Source organism: Halichoerus grypus, chromosome 3, assembly GCF_964656455.1.
Source record: "Halichoerus grypus chromosome 3, mHalGry1.hap1.1, whole genome shotgun sequence".
Lineage (NCBI taxonomy): Eukaryota > Metazoa > Chordata > Mammalia > Carnivora > Phocidae > Halichoerus > Halichoerus grypus.
The window spans coordinates 43,464,023-43,481,046 of NC_135714.1; the positions used below are offsets into that span (position 1 = coordinate 43,464,023).

At 38.0% G+C, this 17,024-nt stretch overlaps 1 protein-coding gene across 24 annotated transcripts in view; it reads right to left on the reverse strand.

Annotated features, from left to right (window-relative positions):
- Window positions 1-17,024, reverse strand: part of CLOCK (clock circadian regulator) — a 142,399-nt gene that overhangs the window by 43,564 nt on the left and 81,811 nt on the right. For all 24 annotated transcript variants that reach the window (XM_078068660.1, XM_078068653.1, XM_078068646.1 and 21 more), the window contains 2 exons: window positions 8,465-8,554; window positions 2,178-2,298 (listed from right to left, as the gene is read on the reverse strand). In XM_078068660.1, the coding sequence (XP_077924786.1) occupies window positions 2,178-2,298; window positions 8,465-8,554 (211 nt within the window). The remainder of the gene's footprint in view (window positions 1-2,177; window positions 2,299-8,464; window positions 8,555-17,024) is intronic.

The window sequence follows — 17,024 nt, forward strand, 5'->3', positions numbered from 1 at the left end:
GCCAGCTGTTCTCCTTTGTCCTATGTGTGTTATCTCCCCAGTTAGAAACCCTATCAATTTGGTCTCTTCTCTACCTAACATATGCCCCAAAACTAATCTGTCTCCAGAACCTGCTATTTATTTCACCAAGGAAGCTCTCATTAGTCATTTTTTCCAACTGAGCTTCCAATACCACTAATTTAGTAGACAAATTACCCTGCATCCAGGTAACTGCAAAATGTATTTTTTAAGCTTCTACACTCCTGCCGCTCAAATTCAATCTTGCCTACTACTCTTAGACTAATATTACCTTCATCATTATTTCAGCACTCAAGGACTAGTAACACCTCTTTTCGCTCACAGCATCAAACTCATACTCTTCTGTCATTACCATGAATGGCTTTATTATCAAACTCAACAGATTCAAAATCTAACTACTTTCTTCCTAAAACCTTCCCCACTGATGATCCCTGGCCACTTGGTCACCTGTGCCCAATACCAAGTCCTCTTGAGTTTATCTACTCAACACTCATTTATATACATCCTTCCACCCTTAACTTCTATTGCTATTCTTACCTCCAGTCTGGTCCTTTCAAAATTTTCCACCTGAGATATATTTTTTTCACACCACTTTTTTTCAAATCCCCTTTCACTGGCTCCTCACTATGTAAAAAATAAAAATCAAACTCCTTAGGATGAACTATTAAGCCCAATTTCCTTCTCTGGACACAAATCATACCACGTGTACTACCCACCCCACCTTCATTATGGCCCAAATGACCAGCTTGCAGAATCCTGAATTTTCTAAGCAATTTCCCCTGTTATGTATCACGTTACTCCTTTGGCATGAACACCTTTTTTCTGGGGAAATAAATTTATTTTGTATATTAATTGTTTAACTAGGGGTCAGGAAGTCATTTAATTAAAGCTTTTCTCTATCAAAGAGTACTGTTGCCAACCTCACCTCTGATCTTGGAAGCAGAAGTCTAAGAGCTGTCTTTCTGCCAGAGGCTTGCTTGCATTCAGGTCTCCAGCCAATTCTGCCCTTATGAAGGCCTCTAATGTGGACCTTTTCGCCTCTGTCCACCTACTGCTATGTCCCAGAGTTCCAGCTTTCTTCTCTTTGCTCTATATGTTTACCTCAAGCAATGCCATTCAATCCACAACGTCAAGCACTATTTATAGACATATAACTGGCCTCTATATCCAGCCCAGGTCTCTTTCCTGGAATGGTCTATCGGTCAATGTCATAAGAACTTGATTTTTTTAATAACTTAATTTTTAAGCAATTATAAATAGGCTTCAAATGGATTCTCTTGTCTCTAGTTCTTCTCGACTCCTGACAGACTATCCATTCTTAACAAAGATAGACATTCATACATAGTTACACATAAATGTATGTGTGTGTGTCTCTATTCTTGGACAGTTAGTATGCTACAGAATTTCAGGGTTCAAAATACAAATAATTTTTAAAATGATGAATCAATATTACCAGAAAAGTCAAATATTCGAAATGAAAAAAAGTGATTAAACACTAAACAGTGTTAAAACAATTTCAGATTAAACAAGGGTTAATTTAGTGGAGAAAATGAGACATTCAGGTCAAATTAATTTGTCAAATGAATCTAAGAGAAATGTCTGATTATACCATAGTATTTTGTACTTCTTGAAGGCAAGAACTATTTTTCACTATTCTTGGCACTCTTATGATATAGCACAAGTTCCAGGCATATTAAATATATCCAATAAATGATAACTTAATTCTGTTTAATAAAGCAATTTCCTTTACTTAATAATATTTTGAAATACATAAGTTATTTTTTTCTACAGTTTCAATGTTCAATTGGTTAGTGATGGTGAAAATGAGAATATCTTAATTTTCTCTCATTTCATACAAAAAGATTTTTTCTTAATTAATACATTGCCAAGTTCCATTTTTGTAAAATACATTTTTATGGCAAAACTATTGTAACAAAAAAGATGGGCTTTCAATATACCCTGAGAGTATGGTCATAATTCTAATATGGTCATAATTCCATTAGATATATATAAATATTTAAAAAGGATCTAGTAGGGTATATGGAATGATGCTATTTGTTAATATGGTTTGACACATCTGTGTTTGTTACAAACGTACAAAAGTAAAGGAAAATGCAACCAAATACATTTAACTTTTTTGCTTGATGGTGACTACTTACATTTTAAATATTCAGGGGTTAATGAATCACTTTCCAGCAGATGAGTAGAGAGTATTTTATAAACCTCTGAATGTTCCCCCTCTGGGATAAAATTAAATATACTTTGATCCACAAGATCAGACTGAAAAAGAAATTTTTAAAAAATAAAATAATTTTAGTGATTCAAGATACATGTATTTTAAAAGTGTATCACGGGGTGCCTGGGTGGCTCAGTCGGTTAAGCGTCTGCCTTCGGCTCAGGTCATGATCCCAGGGTCCTGGGATAGAGTCCCACATTGGGCTTCCTGCTCAGCGGGGAGTCTGCTTCTCCCTCTCCCTCTGCCACTCCCCCTCCCCTTGTGCTCGCGCTCTCTCTCTCTCTCTGTCAAATGAATAAATAAAATCTTATTAAAAAAAGGGAAAAAAATAAAAGTATATCATCATTCTTAAAACATCACATGAGCATATGGCTTTCAATCATCTATAAAAACTGACAAATGCCAAGTTATCGAGCACAACTCAAAAAACAAGAGAAGGTGGAAGAAGGTTAACATGACCTCCATGCCTCTGATACTAGTGTCATCAGATCTATGATCAGTATGACTGTGAAAGTCTGATAAATTATTTGCAAAGGCAAGTTTCACCAAATGTGAACATTTACTATATAACAGGACTAAGAAAGTTTATTAGAAAAATCTTTGGCTACGAGATACAGCCTTACCATATATCCAAACCTCTAGTAAATTATGGCGGTATATACTATAACAAAGGACCAAAGCATTAGCCACTGACTAAGTGAAGAGGAGATCTGATTTGGTGTTATTTCAATTGTCCAGTGTGTCCTTTCTTTTTTATTTCATTTTTCCAGCCATCTATCCTGTATCCCATTGTCAAAAAGCCTTGCTTTTAGATAACAAAAGAGGCAAGTAGTATGTTAAGCATTACAATCCTTGCTAAAAATATGGCTTTAACCATGGTTTAGTAACCAACATTCATTTGACAAACATCAGCTTATCCATGATGTGCCATGGCTGCGGAATCAAAAATGACAAGGGGTGCCTGGGTGGTTCAGTCAGTTAAGTGTCTACCTTTGGCTCAGGTCATGATCTCAGGGTCCTGGGATTGAGTCCCGAGTCGGACTCCATGCTCAGCAGGGAGTCTGCTTCTCCCTCTCCCTCAGCCTTTTCCCCACTCATGCACAAGTGCACTCTCTCTCTCAGATAAATAAATAAAAATAACAACATAATAATAATAATAAAAGAACCACTGACAAAACTTCAGTGACTTCACATTTCCTACCAAATCTAGTACATTCTACTTGGTTTCTCTACATTTTCAAACTGCCCCATGGAATTCTGGGAACAGTGAAGTGGCATCTCAAAAACTGTGGAGGAAGGGGTGGAGGGTAAGGGAAGTGAGAAGGTGTTGTGAAGGCCGGGCTAAGGGTCTTTCCCCCTGCATTCAACCAAAGCACTTCCACTGTTTCTATTTTAAACACTGTAAAGATTTTGTTAAAAGCAAAACAAACAAAAAACCCCCAAAGAACAATAAAGAACAACCATGGGGGCTAGTGGGAGGTAAGAAAGGGGTGTTTTACTACTCTCCACACAAGCCATACATTCACATTCTTTCTTTTCTCTAGCCTTCCTCGTCTACCCCATGAAGTAGAATATCCTCCCCGCTCTTTCCACAGATTTGTACCATCTAACCTTTCAAAGTTCAGTTCAAATGATTTCCTTTCTTGCCCTTTGCAACGATGTGGATGGAACTAGAGGGGATTATGCTAAGTGAAACAGGTCAGTCAGAGAAAGACAATTATCATATGATTTCAGTCATGTAGAATTTAAGAAACAAAACAGATGAACATAGGGGAAGGGAAGGAAAAATAAAATAAGATAAAAATTGAGAGGGAGGCAAACCGTAAGAGATGCCGAATTCTAGGAAACAAACTGAGGATTGCTGGAGGGGAGGTGGTGGGGGGATGGAATAACTGGGGGATGGGCATTAAGAGGGCACTTGATATAATGAGCAATGGGTGTTATACGCAACTGTGAATCATTAAATTCTACCTCCGAAACAAATTTTAAAAAAAGCATTCTCTTTAACACCATAATCCACAGTAAAAATAAAATTCCTTTAGTATTTATTACTCATATCATTCATTTTCAATAAAAAATACTTGTTATATTTCAATGTCTATGCCCTGCTACCCCATGAGTGAACAAAAGGGCCCTATCTCTTACACCTTTATCTCCTGTCCTTCAAATCAAGGCACATTAGACTACGCTTTGCATATAACAGTAAAATATTTTGGATTAAGGAGTTATTTGATAAAGGTTTTAGGGATAACCATATCAAAAATATATCTGTATTTTAATGAGATTTTGCTGAAAGTCTGAAAAACCTCTAGAAGTAATGAACTAAAAATTCAAGCATGAATAAGAACAAAAGCTAGAAAACTGCTTTTGTTTTCTATAAATATAAAAATATATAAATCTATAATCTATATATATATAGATATAATCTATAAATATAAAAATAAAGTATCAGTAATATAAGCATTGATACTAATATAAAAAACTGTCTTAACAGAAAAATAAGACACCAATTTGAAAAGCTAAAACTTTCATTTTGGAAATGATTATAGTTTTCTATTATTTATTCTTATCTATAATTTCTTCTACTACTTCAGTAAATTATGATTTAAGCCATGTTACCCTTATAGGAGGTTTCATATTCATAGAGAAAATACGAAAGACTAGTAGAGAGTGGTATGGTCAGAGGCAATCCTTCCCCACCATTCTGCTTCCCCTGACACTTGATAATCTGAAATGTCAGAGTTAGCAGGCAACTAATTAATGTGTCAAACTTTCCTTTAACCACTACACTTAAAATCTCTAAATGAAGCTGATCATACTTGATGTTGGCAAACCATCCACTCAGTTCCCAAACACAATTCAAAGGAAAGAAAATAAAATGGTAGCTATCTAGATCCTTCTATCTCTCTCAATCATTTTCATGAAGAAGAAATATAAAACCTGCTGTTTATAATGTGACATAAACCAATAGTCTTTCTATTTTCATTCTTTCCTTTTCTTAAACTGAAAGTTTGTGCCTCTTAATCCCCTTCTCCTATTTCATCCATCCTCCCGCTCCCCCATCTCCTCTGGCACCACTAGTTTGTTCTCTGTGCTTAAGAGTCTGTTGGGGTTTTTTATTCGTTTTATTTTTCAGATTCCACATGTAAGTGAAACTATCTGGTATTTATCTTTCTCTATCTGACTTATTTCACTTAGTATAATACCCTCTAGTTCCATCCGCGTTGTTGCAAAGGGCAAGATCTCATTCTTTTTTATGGCTGAGTAGTATTCCATTACACACACACACACACACACACACACACACACACACACACACACACACACACACACACACACCCCCCCCACACCATCTGTATCCATTCATCTTTTGATGAACACTTGGGTTGCTTCCATATCTTGGCTATTATAAATAATGCTGAAATAAAAACAGGGGTACATACACCTTTCTGAATTAGTGTTTGTGTTTTCTTTGGGTAAATACCCAGGAGTGCAATTACTGAATCATACAGGCCTTTTTGTTTTTTTGTTTTTTTTAAAGATTTTTTTTTTTTTTTTTATTTGACAGGGAGAGACACAGCAAGAGAGGGAACACAAGCAGGGGGAGTGGGAGATGGAGAAGCAGGCTTCCCGTAGAGCAGGGAGCCTGATGCGGGGCTCGATCCCAGGACCCCGGGATCATGACCTGAGCCGAAGGCACACACTTAACGACTGAGCCACCCAGGCGCCCCATGGCCTTTTTGTTTTTTTCTACAGTAGGTCAATGTGACCATTTATTGGAAACTATTCACTCTTACCAATTTCCTTTTCTTTCAGGTAGACAACCAACAGTTAAATTACTGCTGTTAGTTTGGAAATATAAACACAAGTTGCTTAAAAAGGACTAAAAGCTCCTCTGGAAAAAAATGTCAAATATATGTTAGATACAACCACTGTGTTCCTTTTGTACAGGCATAAGGAACAAAAATTCTGGCTCTATCAAATAAGCTTTCAAAATCATCATATGACTATTCAAAAAAATTCTAAATTATATTTCTGTATACTATATTTATACCAAAGTCTGCACTGACTTTCTTAAAACACACATGTTTATACTTCCCAACTAACAAGTTAAGAAGAGCAGGAAAGGAAAGGAAAAGGATCTTCAGAGCAGCACTCTTACTCTTGGACTCTGTTACACTGTAACATGGTTAATCACCCCCCTGATATTACATGTGATTACAAGTGTAATATATCCTCTCTCAGGAACACATTTAAGCAAGTGTGAGGAAATCAATCTTAACTTGTCAAATGTTACCAATTTTAAGTTCCCAGTGAAGAGATCTTTTTGTGTTGGCACTTTCACTAAATTCTTGCATAATTAAGTCCTATTTTTCTGGGTAGATGTCTGCTGACAACACAAAGGCAGGTTGGGCTAAGGAGGTCTAAAATCCCTTCTGATGCTGAGGTTGTATGACCCTATGATTTTGTTACAGAACGTCAGACCAAGAGGGGGGAAAAAAATCAATAAAATTCCTTTTCCTGATTATTAGCCACAAATAAGTTAAAATGTGCCTAAGTTAATTTCATAAGTATGAAGTGACAAAGTTAAGAAAAATATTTTTTGCAGGACCTAAAGTATCAGTTTTATAATTTCATAGTCAGAATTAGAATTTAAAAATTTTAAGTCCTACTGACAATGGCAAAGTTTAATTTCTCAAGAGAACTGAATTATAAACACTAAAGCCTAACCTGGGGATTTGCTAATGTTTCTTTCCTTTCAGGCAACAGCCAAAATTCTATTTTAGACAAAAAAGGTTTGCATATTAAAACAAAAAGAAATTATTTTAAACTATTTGTTACAGTTAATTTTTACTGACAACTCAAAATAGAAAAGCACATATTGTTTTCTTTTATTATGCATAATCCTAAACAAGTGTTATTTCATTTTCTCAAAAGACACTTGTGCTTATGTTTTCAAACCATTAAATAACATATAATTCAGCAATGTCAGTGATATGAGGCAAAGTATCCAAAGTAACCGGAGAAAAGCAAAAAACTGTTTTTAAAAAGCTACTATTAACTCAGAATGAAATGAAATGGGTCTACTGGATCAGCAGCAATCTTCTCTACCAAAAAATTCACCTGCCAGTCTATAAGCTTTGGCTGACACAACTAAAAAGATCCAGAAGATGTGAATAACAGAGGAAACTCGGTATGGGGCATATGGGAACTCTCTGTACTATCTTCTTCATTTTTCTGTAAATCTAAAAATAGCCTAAAATTAAAAGTTAAAAAAAAAAAAACCCAGGAGGGAATCTGAAGCAAAGAGGGTTTTCGTTAAGGGGGAAAACATTAATGATTGAACACTTAAATCCCAACTAGACCTACTGTAGAATCTGGTCGTTTAAGTGTGGAGTTTATTCTTTTGGTAACGTATAAAGTAGCAGAATAATCAGAGGAAGGGAGATAGCGCTTTTCACTATCTCTTGAAAGAAACCTTTACAGAAGAGTTTACTTTGTAGTGTTATAAGTCTTCAAAAGATGGGCAATTTAAGAATATTTATAAGTAACTTCAGAATATTTATACTACAAGCCCTATCTTAGGTAAGAACAATTACATTTTAAATAAAAACTTCAAATTTATAAAAACTGTCAATTGTAGCACAGCACCTAGCATACAGTGGGACACAGAGTATTCAATAAATATATGTTTAATAAAACAGCAAACAAAATATAATTCAGGTATTCACCATCCTAATCAAAATTACGCAATATAATTCTTTTCTAATTCTGTACTCTTTTAGTCATATTGAAAACAAATTGAATATGGTTATAAAACTCTCATTTCTAGCACAGAGCACAAAAATTCTGTATCTATTATTTTTAGTGTGTTATTCTAAGTTATTCTTTTGAGAAAATTATTTGAGTTCCTCCAAAAGGAGCAAATACCTCCCTAGAAAATTAGTTATTCTCAGGATATTTCCAGTGATTTAACAACACTGTCACCAGGCTGTTTAAAAAGGAAACACTGAAAACAGCATTAGAATCAGGAGGGCAGAGGTTAGATACAGTGGCAGTTAAATATTAGTTACTGCCAAACAGGGAGACATGGTTAGAGCTCTCGTCCCCCTCTAGCCACTGTTCCATACTGCTCTGGAGGTCCTCTTCCTCATGCTTTAGAACATTTAAAATAGGCATTAGATAAGAAAGAGATCACAGGATACTTACTGGTAAATGTTCAAGTAATGAAGTTATACTCTCAGACACATATATTATGCTTCCATCTGTCATGATTGCTAAAAAAAAACCATCAAGAGCCTGAAATTAAACATAATGGTCAGTTAAGTGAAAAGAAAAAATGTACAGGACAGAAAAGAAAAAAATCTAATTAAATGACAAACGACTTAATGTGGAATTTCCAGAGCGCTGCCAAATGCTAGCTTTTCCCTTTACAATACTTAGTACATATCTTTGCGCATTCTTAAATGCTTCTGGAAAAAAAAAAATCACACTATGGTCATATAGGGGATAGCTGGCTTCTAAAACCTAGATACCTAATGTTCTACCATTATTATATGTATATTATATGAAAATTGCCGTATCTGAAGCACAAATGACATCAATGCTATGTCTGACACACGAAAACACATTTCCACCTTTTGGATATATTAACAAAAAGGTGTTTGACTGAAGCTTAAGGAGATACATGGGGGATAAAGTGAAAGAGAAATTAAGCTGAAAAAGTATGCTGGGGTCAGATCATGAAAGGCCTTGAATACCAGGTCAAGACATAAGGACTTTGTTCAAAAGTAGTCTAGAAACAGTATGTACATGGATTTAGAAGAAATAGAATTAAGTTAGGAAAATCTCAGAGGTTTTTGGAAGAGTCAGGGAGGTTAGTGAAAATCTGAATGAAATTAGTAGCAGTAAGAACAGAGAAGGACTTAGGCAAGCATTGAGAAATAGGAAGTTAGAGCTCAGGAGAGAAGCTGGTACAGGGAATACAATACTTAATAATAAAGCAGTCCTGTACTTTATATTTTATAAAGTATTTTCACTTGAGAACCCTAGGCACAGAGGTGACAGCTGAAGAAATATGATCTGCAAAAGACAGAAGCATGTCAAAGAAAATCCTTAGAGTAATTATCTACACATGCGGATGAGGAGGAGAACAAGGGCCAGAGAAAATGACAGAGAATATAGAAAACACTGTTGTCAAGGAAGGCAATGGAAGAGAAAATGACAAGGTGAGTGAGGAGGAAGAGGGATGGTTCACTGTAAAATGAGATCAAATAGGATAAGGACTAAGAAAATGAGAAGTGAATTTTGGTGACTTTAAAGAGTTATGTCAGGGGCGCCTGGGTGGCTCAGTCGGTTAAGCGACTGCCTTCAGCTCAGGTCATGATCCCAGGGTCCTGGGATCGAGCCCCACATCGGGCTCCCTGCTCGGCAGGAAGCCTGCTTCTCTCTCTCCCAGTCACTCTGCTTGTGTTCCCTCTCTCGCTGTCTCTCTCTCTCTCTATCAATTAAATAAATAAATAAAATCTTAAAAAAAAAAGGGTTATGTCAGTAGTAAGGTGAATCAGACTACAATGAGTTTAGAGAAAAGTGAATAATCAGGCGATTATAAACTACTCCTTTATGAACTTCAGAGGGAAGAAAGAACTTCACAAGAAGTTCTAAGGGGACCAAGTATCAAGGGAAGTAACAAGTATATACACAGGCTGAAGGAAAAGAAGATCCAGTGAAAAAGATGCTAAAGATATACAGCAGAAAAGATACACCATAAGAGAGAGGAGTTCCTCTTTGCCTATCAAAACAGTTATCATGCTAAATTTAAATTTCTTTTTAATTATAGTGCTCTCTCAAAGGATATCAATTGCCGGTAAGAACCATCTATGTCTTCTTCAACACTGTATCTATACCACTTAGCATATATGTGGCACGCAGTAGATAAAAAATATCTGTAGTATATAACGTATGGACCTGAGAGTTAGAGCAATCTCCCTCTACTTCTAAATAACTGTTGAAGAATTGTTGAATATGTGGAAAAAGGCACCCTCCACCTCCTCTCACCTTCTATAGGGGGCAGATCTGGATGTCAGAAAGAACTTACTTTGAGTAGATGCCTACCTTCTAGAATGGCTCAGAAAAATCCATTCTTGACTGAGGGGGTGTGTGTGAGAGAGAGAGAGAGAAAGAGAGAGAGAGAGAGAGAAAGAGAGAGAACCCAGTAATTTAAGAAAATTCAAGGGGTACCTGGGTAGCTCAGTCAGTTAAGTGTCTGACTCTTAATTTCAGTTCAGGTCATGATCTCAGGGTTGTGAGATCGAGCCCTGTGTCGGGCTCTGCACTCAGCAGGGAGTCTGCTTGAGGTTCTCTCTCCCTCTCGCTCTCTCCCTCTCTCTCTCCCTCCCTCTCGCCCCCACCCTGCACATGTGCGTGCTGGCTCTCTCTCTCTAAAGTCAATAAATAAATCTTTAAAAAAGAAAAAAGAAATAAAGAAAATTCATGAAATTATTTTTACAAAAACTCCTTAGTACAATAATGCCAGTATTATTATTTCATAATGAATGGGGTCAAAATGATATTAAGAAAAACATGCTTCATATGAAGCTAGATTGTGTTATCTTTGAAAGTTAGTTAATATTTACTATGGTGATCTGTATTTGCTCTAAGGATATTTGCTAGAAATTGAGTGAAGCTCTCTTCTGTGAAGAGAATGAACTGAAATCAGAACTCTTAATAACATAAGCCCACTGCCAGAACCAGAGCCTGCCCTTTCATCTTCGACACAGGCAAAGACTAAGGAGAGAAAAGCCTCCACCAACATACCACAAAAGTCTTAACAAGAAAGGATCCAGGGCCTGGGACTTCTTTTGATTGAAAGGATGTAATTTCCGAGCACAGTGGATGGGTACACTAAAAACTAAAAGGGTCTTGAGGAGGCCCCAAAGGAGGAAGACTGGAGAGATACAGAAGAGAAAGTAAGACAGGGAAGGACATCCTATTCCCAAGACTGAAGCCTGTGAAGCTTATCCCTTTCCCCACACTGTATGATAAAATGGAAAGAGTTCATTAGGTAAAACTGTTTGTCTTTGATGATGGTGGTAGAGTAGGAGGATCCTAGGCTCACCTTATCCCCAAATACAACTTGATAACTAACAAATCATCCTAAATACCCCAGAAATCCATCTGAAGACTGGCAGAGCAAACTCTACAACTAAAGGGAGAGAAGAAGCCACACTGAAGAAGGTAGGAAAATGCAGAGAGGCAGTGAAAAAGATGGGCTGCTGCAGTGGGGAGGGAGCCCCAGTAGCAGAGACTGGCAAAAGACAGACTAGCACACAGGGGAGTCAAAGGGAAAACAAATCCCCATAGCAAATGGGCTTGGAAAGCAAGAGGGGCGAAATTTCATGAGTTCTGGCAATCAGCAGGGCTTAATGCCTGGAGTTCTAAAGATCGGCAGGTTTGGCTCAGGGAGAGCCCAGGGTCATTGGGGAAGAAGGCAGGGCAAACCTGTGGACACACAGTGTGGAAACAGTGATCCTGAAGAGCACCTGGGGCACAAAGTGGGGAGGTTATTTGCTCATCTCAGAGTGTATCCCAGAGAGACCCCACCAGGAACAAAGGCGCTGGTAGGCACCATTTCCCTCTCCCACCCCTCAGCCTAAGCACACAGCCATCTGCGGGAACAAGCACAGCCTCCACACTCGCTATCTAACTTGCTGACACCAAGCCCCACCCTCCTGTGCTCCAGAAGAACCACCATTCCCAGTCACATTTGTGTCAGTCCAAGGGTGATGGCCCCCCCGACCGCCCCAGAAAACCTGCCCAAACCCTTGCCCACACCACCTCTCCCAACCCAAGAGTCTTACAGGGCCTCAGTCCACTGGTGGTGGTGATAGGTCTCATTTCACAACAGGCGAAGAGAGCCTCTGCAGACGACGGGCCTGAAGGATAAAGTGGCCAGGACACAACAGCAGAGCACACACAGCACACATTAGAGATACTCCTGGAAGCGCCAGGCTCTGGAGAAGAGGTGACACTACCCAGGAGGGCACTACAAAACCTCTTCTTCATAAGGCCATTACCCTCAAGAACAGGAGATGAAACTGACTTTCCTAACACAAAGAAGCAGGCAGAGACTTAGACAAAATGAGAAGGCAGAGGAATTTGTCCCAAATGAAATAAAAGGACAAAGCCACAGACAGAGATCCAAATAAAACAGATATAAGTAACATGCCTGATAGAGAATTTTAAAGTAATGATCCTAAATACATTCACCGGACTTGAGAAAAGAGTGGAAGACATCAGTGAGACCCTCAACACAGAGATAAGGAATACATAGAAGAGATAAAGAGCTCAGTAAACAAAATGAGAAATACATCTGATGGAATGAACAGTAGAAAGGAAGAAGCAGAAGAATGAATTAATAACCTACAAGACAGAGTAATGGGAAGTAATCAAGCTGAAAAAAAGAGAGAAAAAAGAATAACACAAAATGAGAATAGACTTAGGAAACTCAGTGACTCCATCAAACACAGTACCATTCATATTATAGGAGTCCCAGAAGAAGAGGAGAGAGAAAAGGGGGCAGAAAATTTATTTGAAGAGATAACAGCTGAAAACTTCCCAAATCTGGGGAAGAAAACAGATATCCAGACCCAAGAGGCACAAAGAACCCCCAACAAAATAAAAAAAAGCAAATCCACACCAAGACACACTGTAATTAAAATGGCAAAATATAGTGATAAAGAAAAAAATTTAAAAGCAGCAAGACAGTTATATACAAGGGAAACCCCGTTAGACTAGCGGGGGATTTTTCAACAGAAACTTTCCAAGCCAGAAGGGAGTGGGCATGATATATTCAAAGTACTGAATGGGAAAAATCTGCAGCCAAGAATACTCTAGCCAACAAGGCTATCATTCAGAACAGAAGGAGAGAGAAAGAATTTCCCAGACGGAAAAAAAAGGTTTTCCCAGACAAACGAAACTAAAGGAGTTCATGACCACTAAACCAGCCCTGCAGGAAATATTAAAGGGGATTCTTTGAGTAGAAAAGAGAGACCAAAAGTGACAGTGTGAAGAAAGAAAACACAAGAGCAATAAAAATGAATATTTCTGTAAAATATCAGTCAAGGAACTTACAAAATAAGAGGATGTGAAATATGACACCATATACCTAAAACATGGGGAGGAGAGGTGTAAAGAATGCGTTCAAACTTAAGCAACCATCAACTTAATATAGACTGCTATAAGCAGAAGATGTTATACACAAACCTAATGATAACCACAGATCAAAAACCACTAATAAATATGCAAAGAATAAAGAAAAATACATCCAAATATATCACTACTGAAAACCAGCAAACCATCAAAAAGACAAGAAAGGATCAGAGAAAATCTTCAGAAACAACCACAAAACAGGTAATAAAATGGCAATAAATACATATCCATCGATAATTACTTTGAATGTAAATGGACTAAATGATCCAATCAAAAGACAAAGAGTGACAGGATGGATAAAAAAACAAGACCCATCTATATGCTGATTATAAGAGACTCATTTTAGACTTAAAGACACCTGCAGATTGAAAGTGAGGGGATGGCGAAATATTTATCATGCAAACATATGTCAAAAAAGAGGCAAACCAAGAAAAAAAGACTCTTAACTATAGAGAACAAACTGACGGTTACTGGAGGGGAGGTAGGGGGGTTGGGGAGGGTGGGTGCTAAACACATGATGGGCATTAAGAAGGGCACCTGTGATGACCACCGAGTGTTGTATGTAAGTGATGAGTAACTAAATTCTACACCTGAAACTAATACTGCACTATATGTTAACTAGCTGGAATTTAAATAAAAACTTGGAAGAAAAAAAAAGAAAGCCAGAATAGCAATACTTATATAAGACAAATTAGACTTTAAAACAAAGACAGGGGCAGCTTCCAAGATGGTGGAGGAGTAGGAGACCTTAATTTCATCAGGTCCCAGGAATTCAGCTAGATAGCTATCAAACCATTCTGAACACCTGCAAACTCAACTGGCGATCTAAGAAAAGAATAGCTACAGCTCCAGGAATAGAAAAGCAACCACTTTCTGTAAAGTAGGAGGTGCAGAGAAGTGAATCTGAGGTGATATATGGGAAGACAGACCGCAGGGGGAGAGAGCCTCTGTCAGCCAGCTACCAGCAAGTCATAGAGCAGCGGAGCACAAAATCAGAACTTTTAGAAGTCTGCTCTGCTGAGGGACTTCACTCAGGCGACTAACCAGGGGGTGGAACCCTTGCTGGGGCAGTGTGGTCTCAGGATCCTCAGGGGTCACAGGAAGACCGCAGGTGTCTGAGTGCAGCAGAGCTCCCAGGTATCAGAGCGGGGAAGCCGGCCGCAAAGAGTGAGCCCAGGAGTGGGTTCTCCGCTCAGGGCTGCCACAAACCATGATCCGGGGCACAGTTGGGCCCCTGCCAACAAATGGCAGAACTGTGGTGAGACCCCCCTCTTCCTCTCCCAGGAGGAGCGGCGCAGGAGCCCGCCACAGAAGTCTGCTGGGTTTGGAGACTCCAAATGGGGTCCTGTGCCAGAGACAGAAACACTCAGCCACAGGCCAGGTGAGCACGGAGTGCAGCCAGCCGAAGACTAGGGAAACAGGAGTGATTGACTGCTTTTGTCTGAGGGCGCACTGAGAAGTGGGGCCCCGAGCTCTAGGCTCCAGGGAGAGATGAGGAGGCCGCCATTTTCATTCTCATCCCCTAAAGCTACAGGGAAAGCCTTCAAGGAACAACAGCCACATAGAGCAAACCCGAGCACATTACTTAGCCCAGCCCCTGGCAAGGGCGGGGCAATTCAGCCTCCGGCAAAGACATCTGAGAGTCAATGCAACAGGTCCCTCCCCCAGAAGAACATCATCCAGCCAAGACCTAGTTTACCGATCAATGAGAACTGCACAACTCCAGCACAAGGGGAATACAGCACACAGAACTCATGGCTTTTTTCTCATGATTCTTTAGTCTTTCAACTTTAATTTTTTAAATTTTCTTTATTTTTCTTCTTCTTTAAAACTTCTCTTCTTTCCTTTTTCAACCAACTTATTTTATCAACCTTTTTTTAAAATCTTTTAATTTTCATTTTTACAGTCACATTCTAGCCCTTCATTGTATTTAACCTTATTTTTGTATATATAGAAGTTTTTCTTTCTTTAAAATCTTGGGATGCAGTTTCTTCTAATAGACCAAAATACACCCAAACTCATGTATGGCTCTGTTCTATTCACCTGCCTGATCATATTCTCATTTTTCTTCTTCTTTTTTCTTTTTTTTTTTTTAAATTTTCACCTTTACATTTACATTCTATCCTCTCAATGTAGTTTTATTTTTGTATATATAAGTTTCTCTTTCTTTACAATTTTGAGATGTGGTTTCCTCTAAAAAACTGACCAAAATACTCTCAGGAGATAGTATATTGCTCTCTTCTGTTCACCTGTCTGTTTATATTCTTTCCTTTTTTTTTTAATTGTTGTTGGTTTTTTTCTTTTGTTTTTTCTTGTTTTTTAATTTCCATTTTTACAGTTATATTCTATCCATTCACTGTATTTAATTTTATTATTGTACATATACAAGTTTTTCTTTTGTTACAATTTTGGGATCTAAGTTTTCTAAGAAAACAGACCAAACTACACACAGAATCCAGCATATTGCTCTATTTGGCTAACCTGTCTGATTATATTCTCCACCCCACCCCCTCTGGTTTTGGGTCTCTTCTGATTTGTTTAGGGTATATTTCTCTGGGGTTGTTGTTGCCCTTTCAGTATTTTGTTTTCTTGTTCATCAGTTCTCTGGACAGAATGACAAAACAGAAAAACTCACCTCAACAAAGAGAACAAGAGGCAGTACTGACTGCCAGGGACCTAATAAATATGGACATGAGTAAGATGTCAGAACTAGAGTTATTCAGAATAACGATTATAAAGAAACTAGCTAGGCTTGAGACACTAGAGAATCCCTTTCTGGAGAAATAAAAGAACTGAAATCTAGCCAAGTTGAAATCAAAAAGGCTATCACAAATGCAATAAAAAATGGAAGCTCTAACGGCTAGGATAAATGAGGCACAAAAGAGAATTAGTGATATAGAAGACCAAACAATGGAGAATAAAGAAGCTGAGAAAAAGAGATAAACTACTGGATCACAAGGGAAGAATTCGAGAGATAAGTGATAACATAAAGTGAAACAATATTAAAATAATTGGGATCCCAGAAGAAGAGGGGAGAGAGAGAGGGGCAGACGGTATATTGGAGCAAATTATAGCAGAGAACTTCCATAATCTGAGGAAGGGAACAGGCATCATAATCCAGGAGGCACAGAGAATCACCTCAAAATCAATAAAAATAGGTCAACACCTGAAAGCAGCTTGGACAAAAGTCTGTAACCTACAAAGGTAGAAACATTAGATTGGCAGCAGACCTATCCATGGAGACCTGGCAGGCCAGAAAGTACAGGTATGATAAATTCAAGGTGCTAAATGAGAAAAATATGCAACCAAGAATACTTTATCCAGCTAGGATCTCATTCAAAATAGAAGGAGAGATAAAAAGCTTCCAGGACAAATAGAAACTAAAAGAATTTGCAATCACTAAATCAACCCTGCAAGAAATATTGAAAGAGATCCTCTAAGAAAAGAAAGAGCCTAAAAGTAACACAGACAATATACAGTAACAGTCACCTTACAGGCAATACAATGGCACTAAATTCATCTTTCAATAGTTACCCCGATTGTAAATGGGCTAAATGCC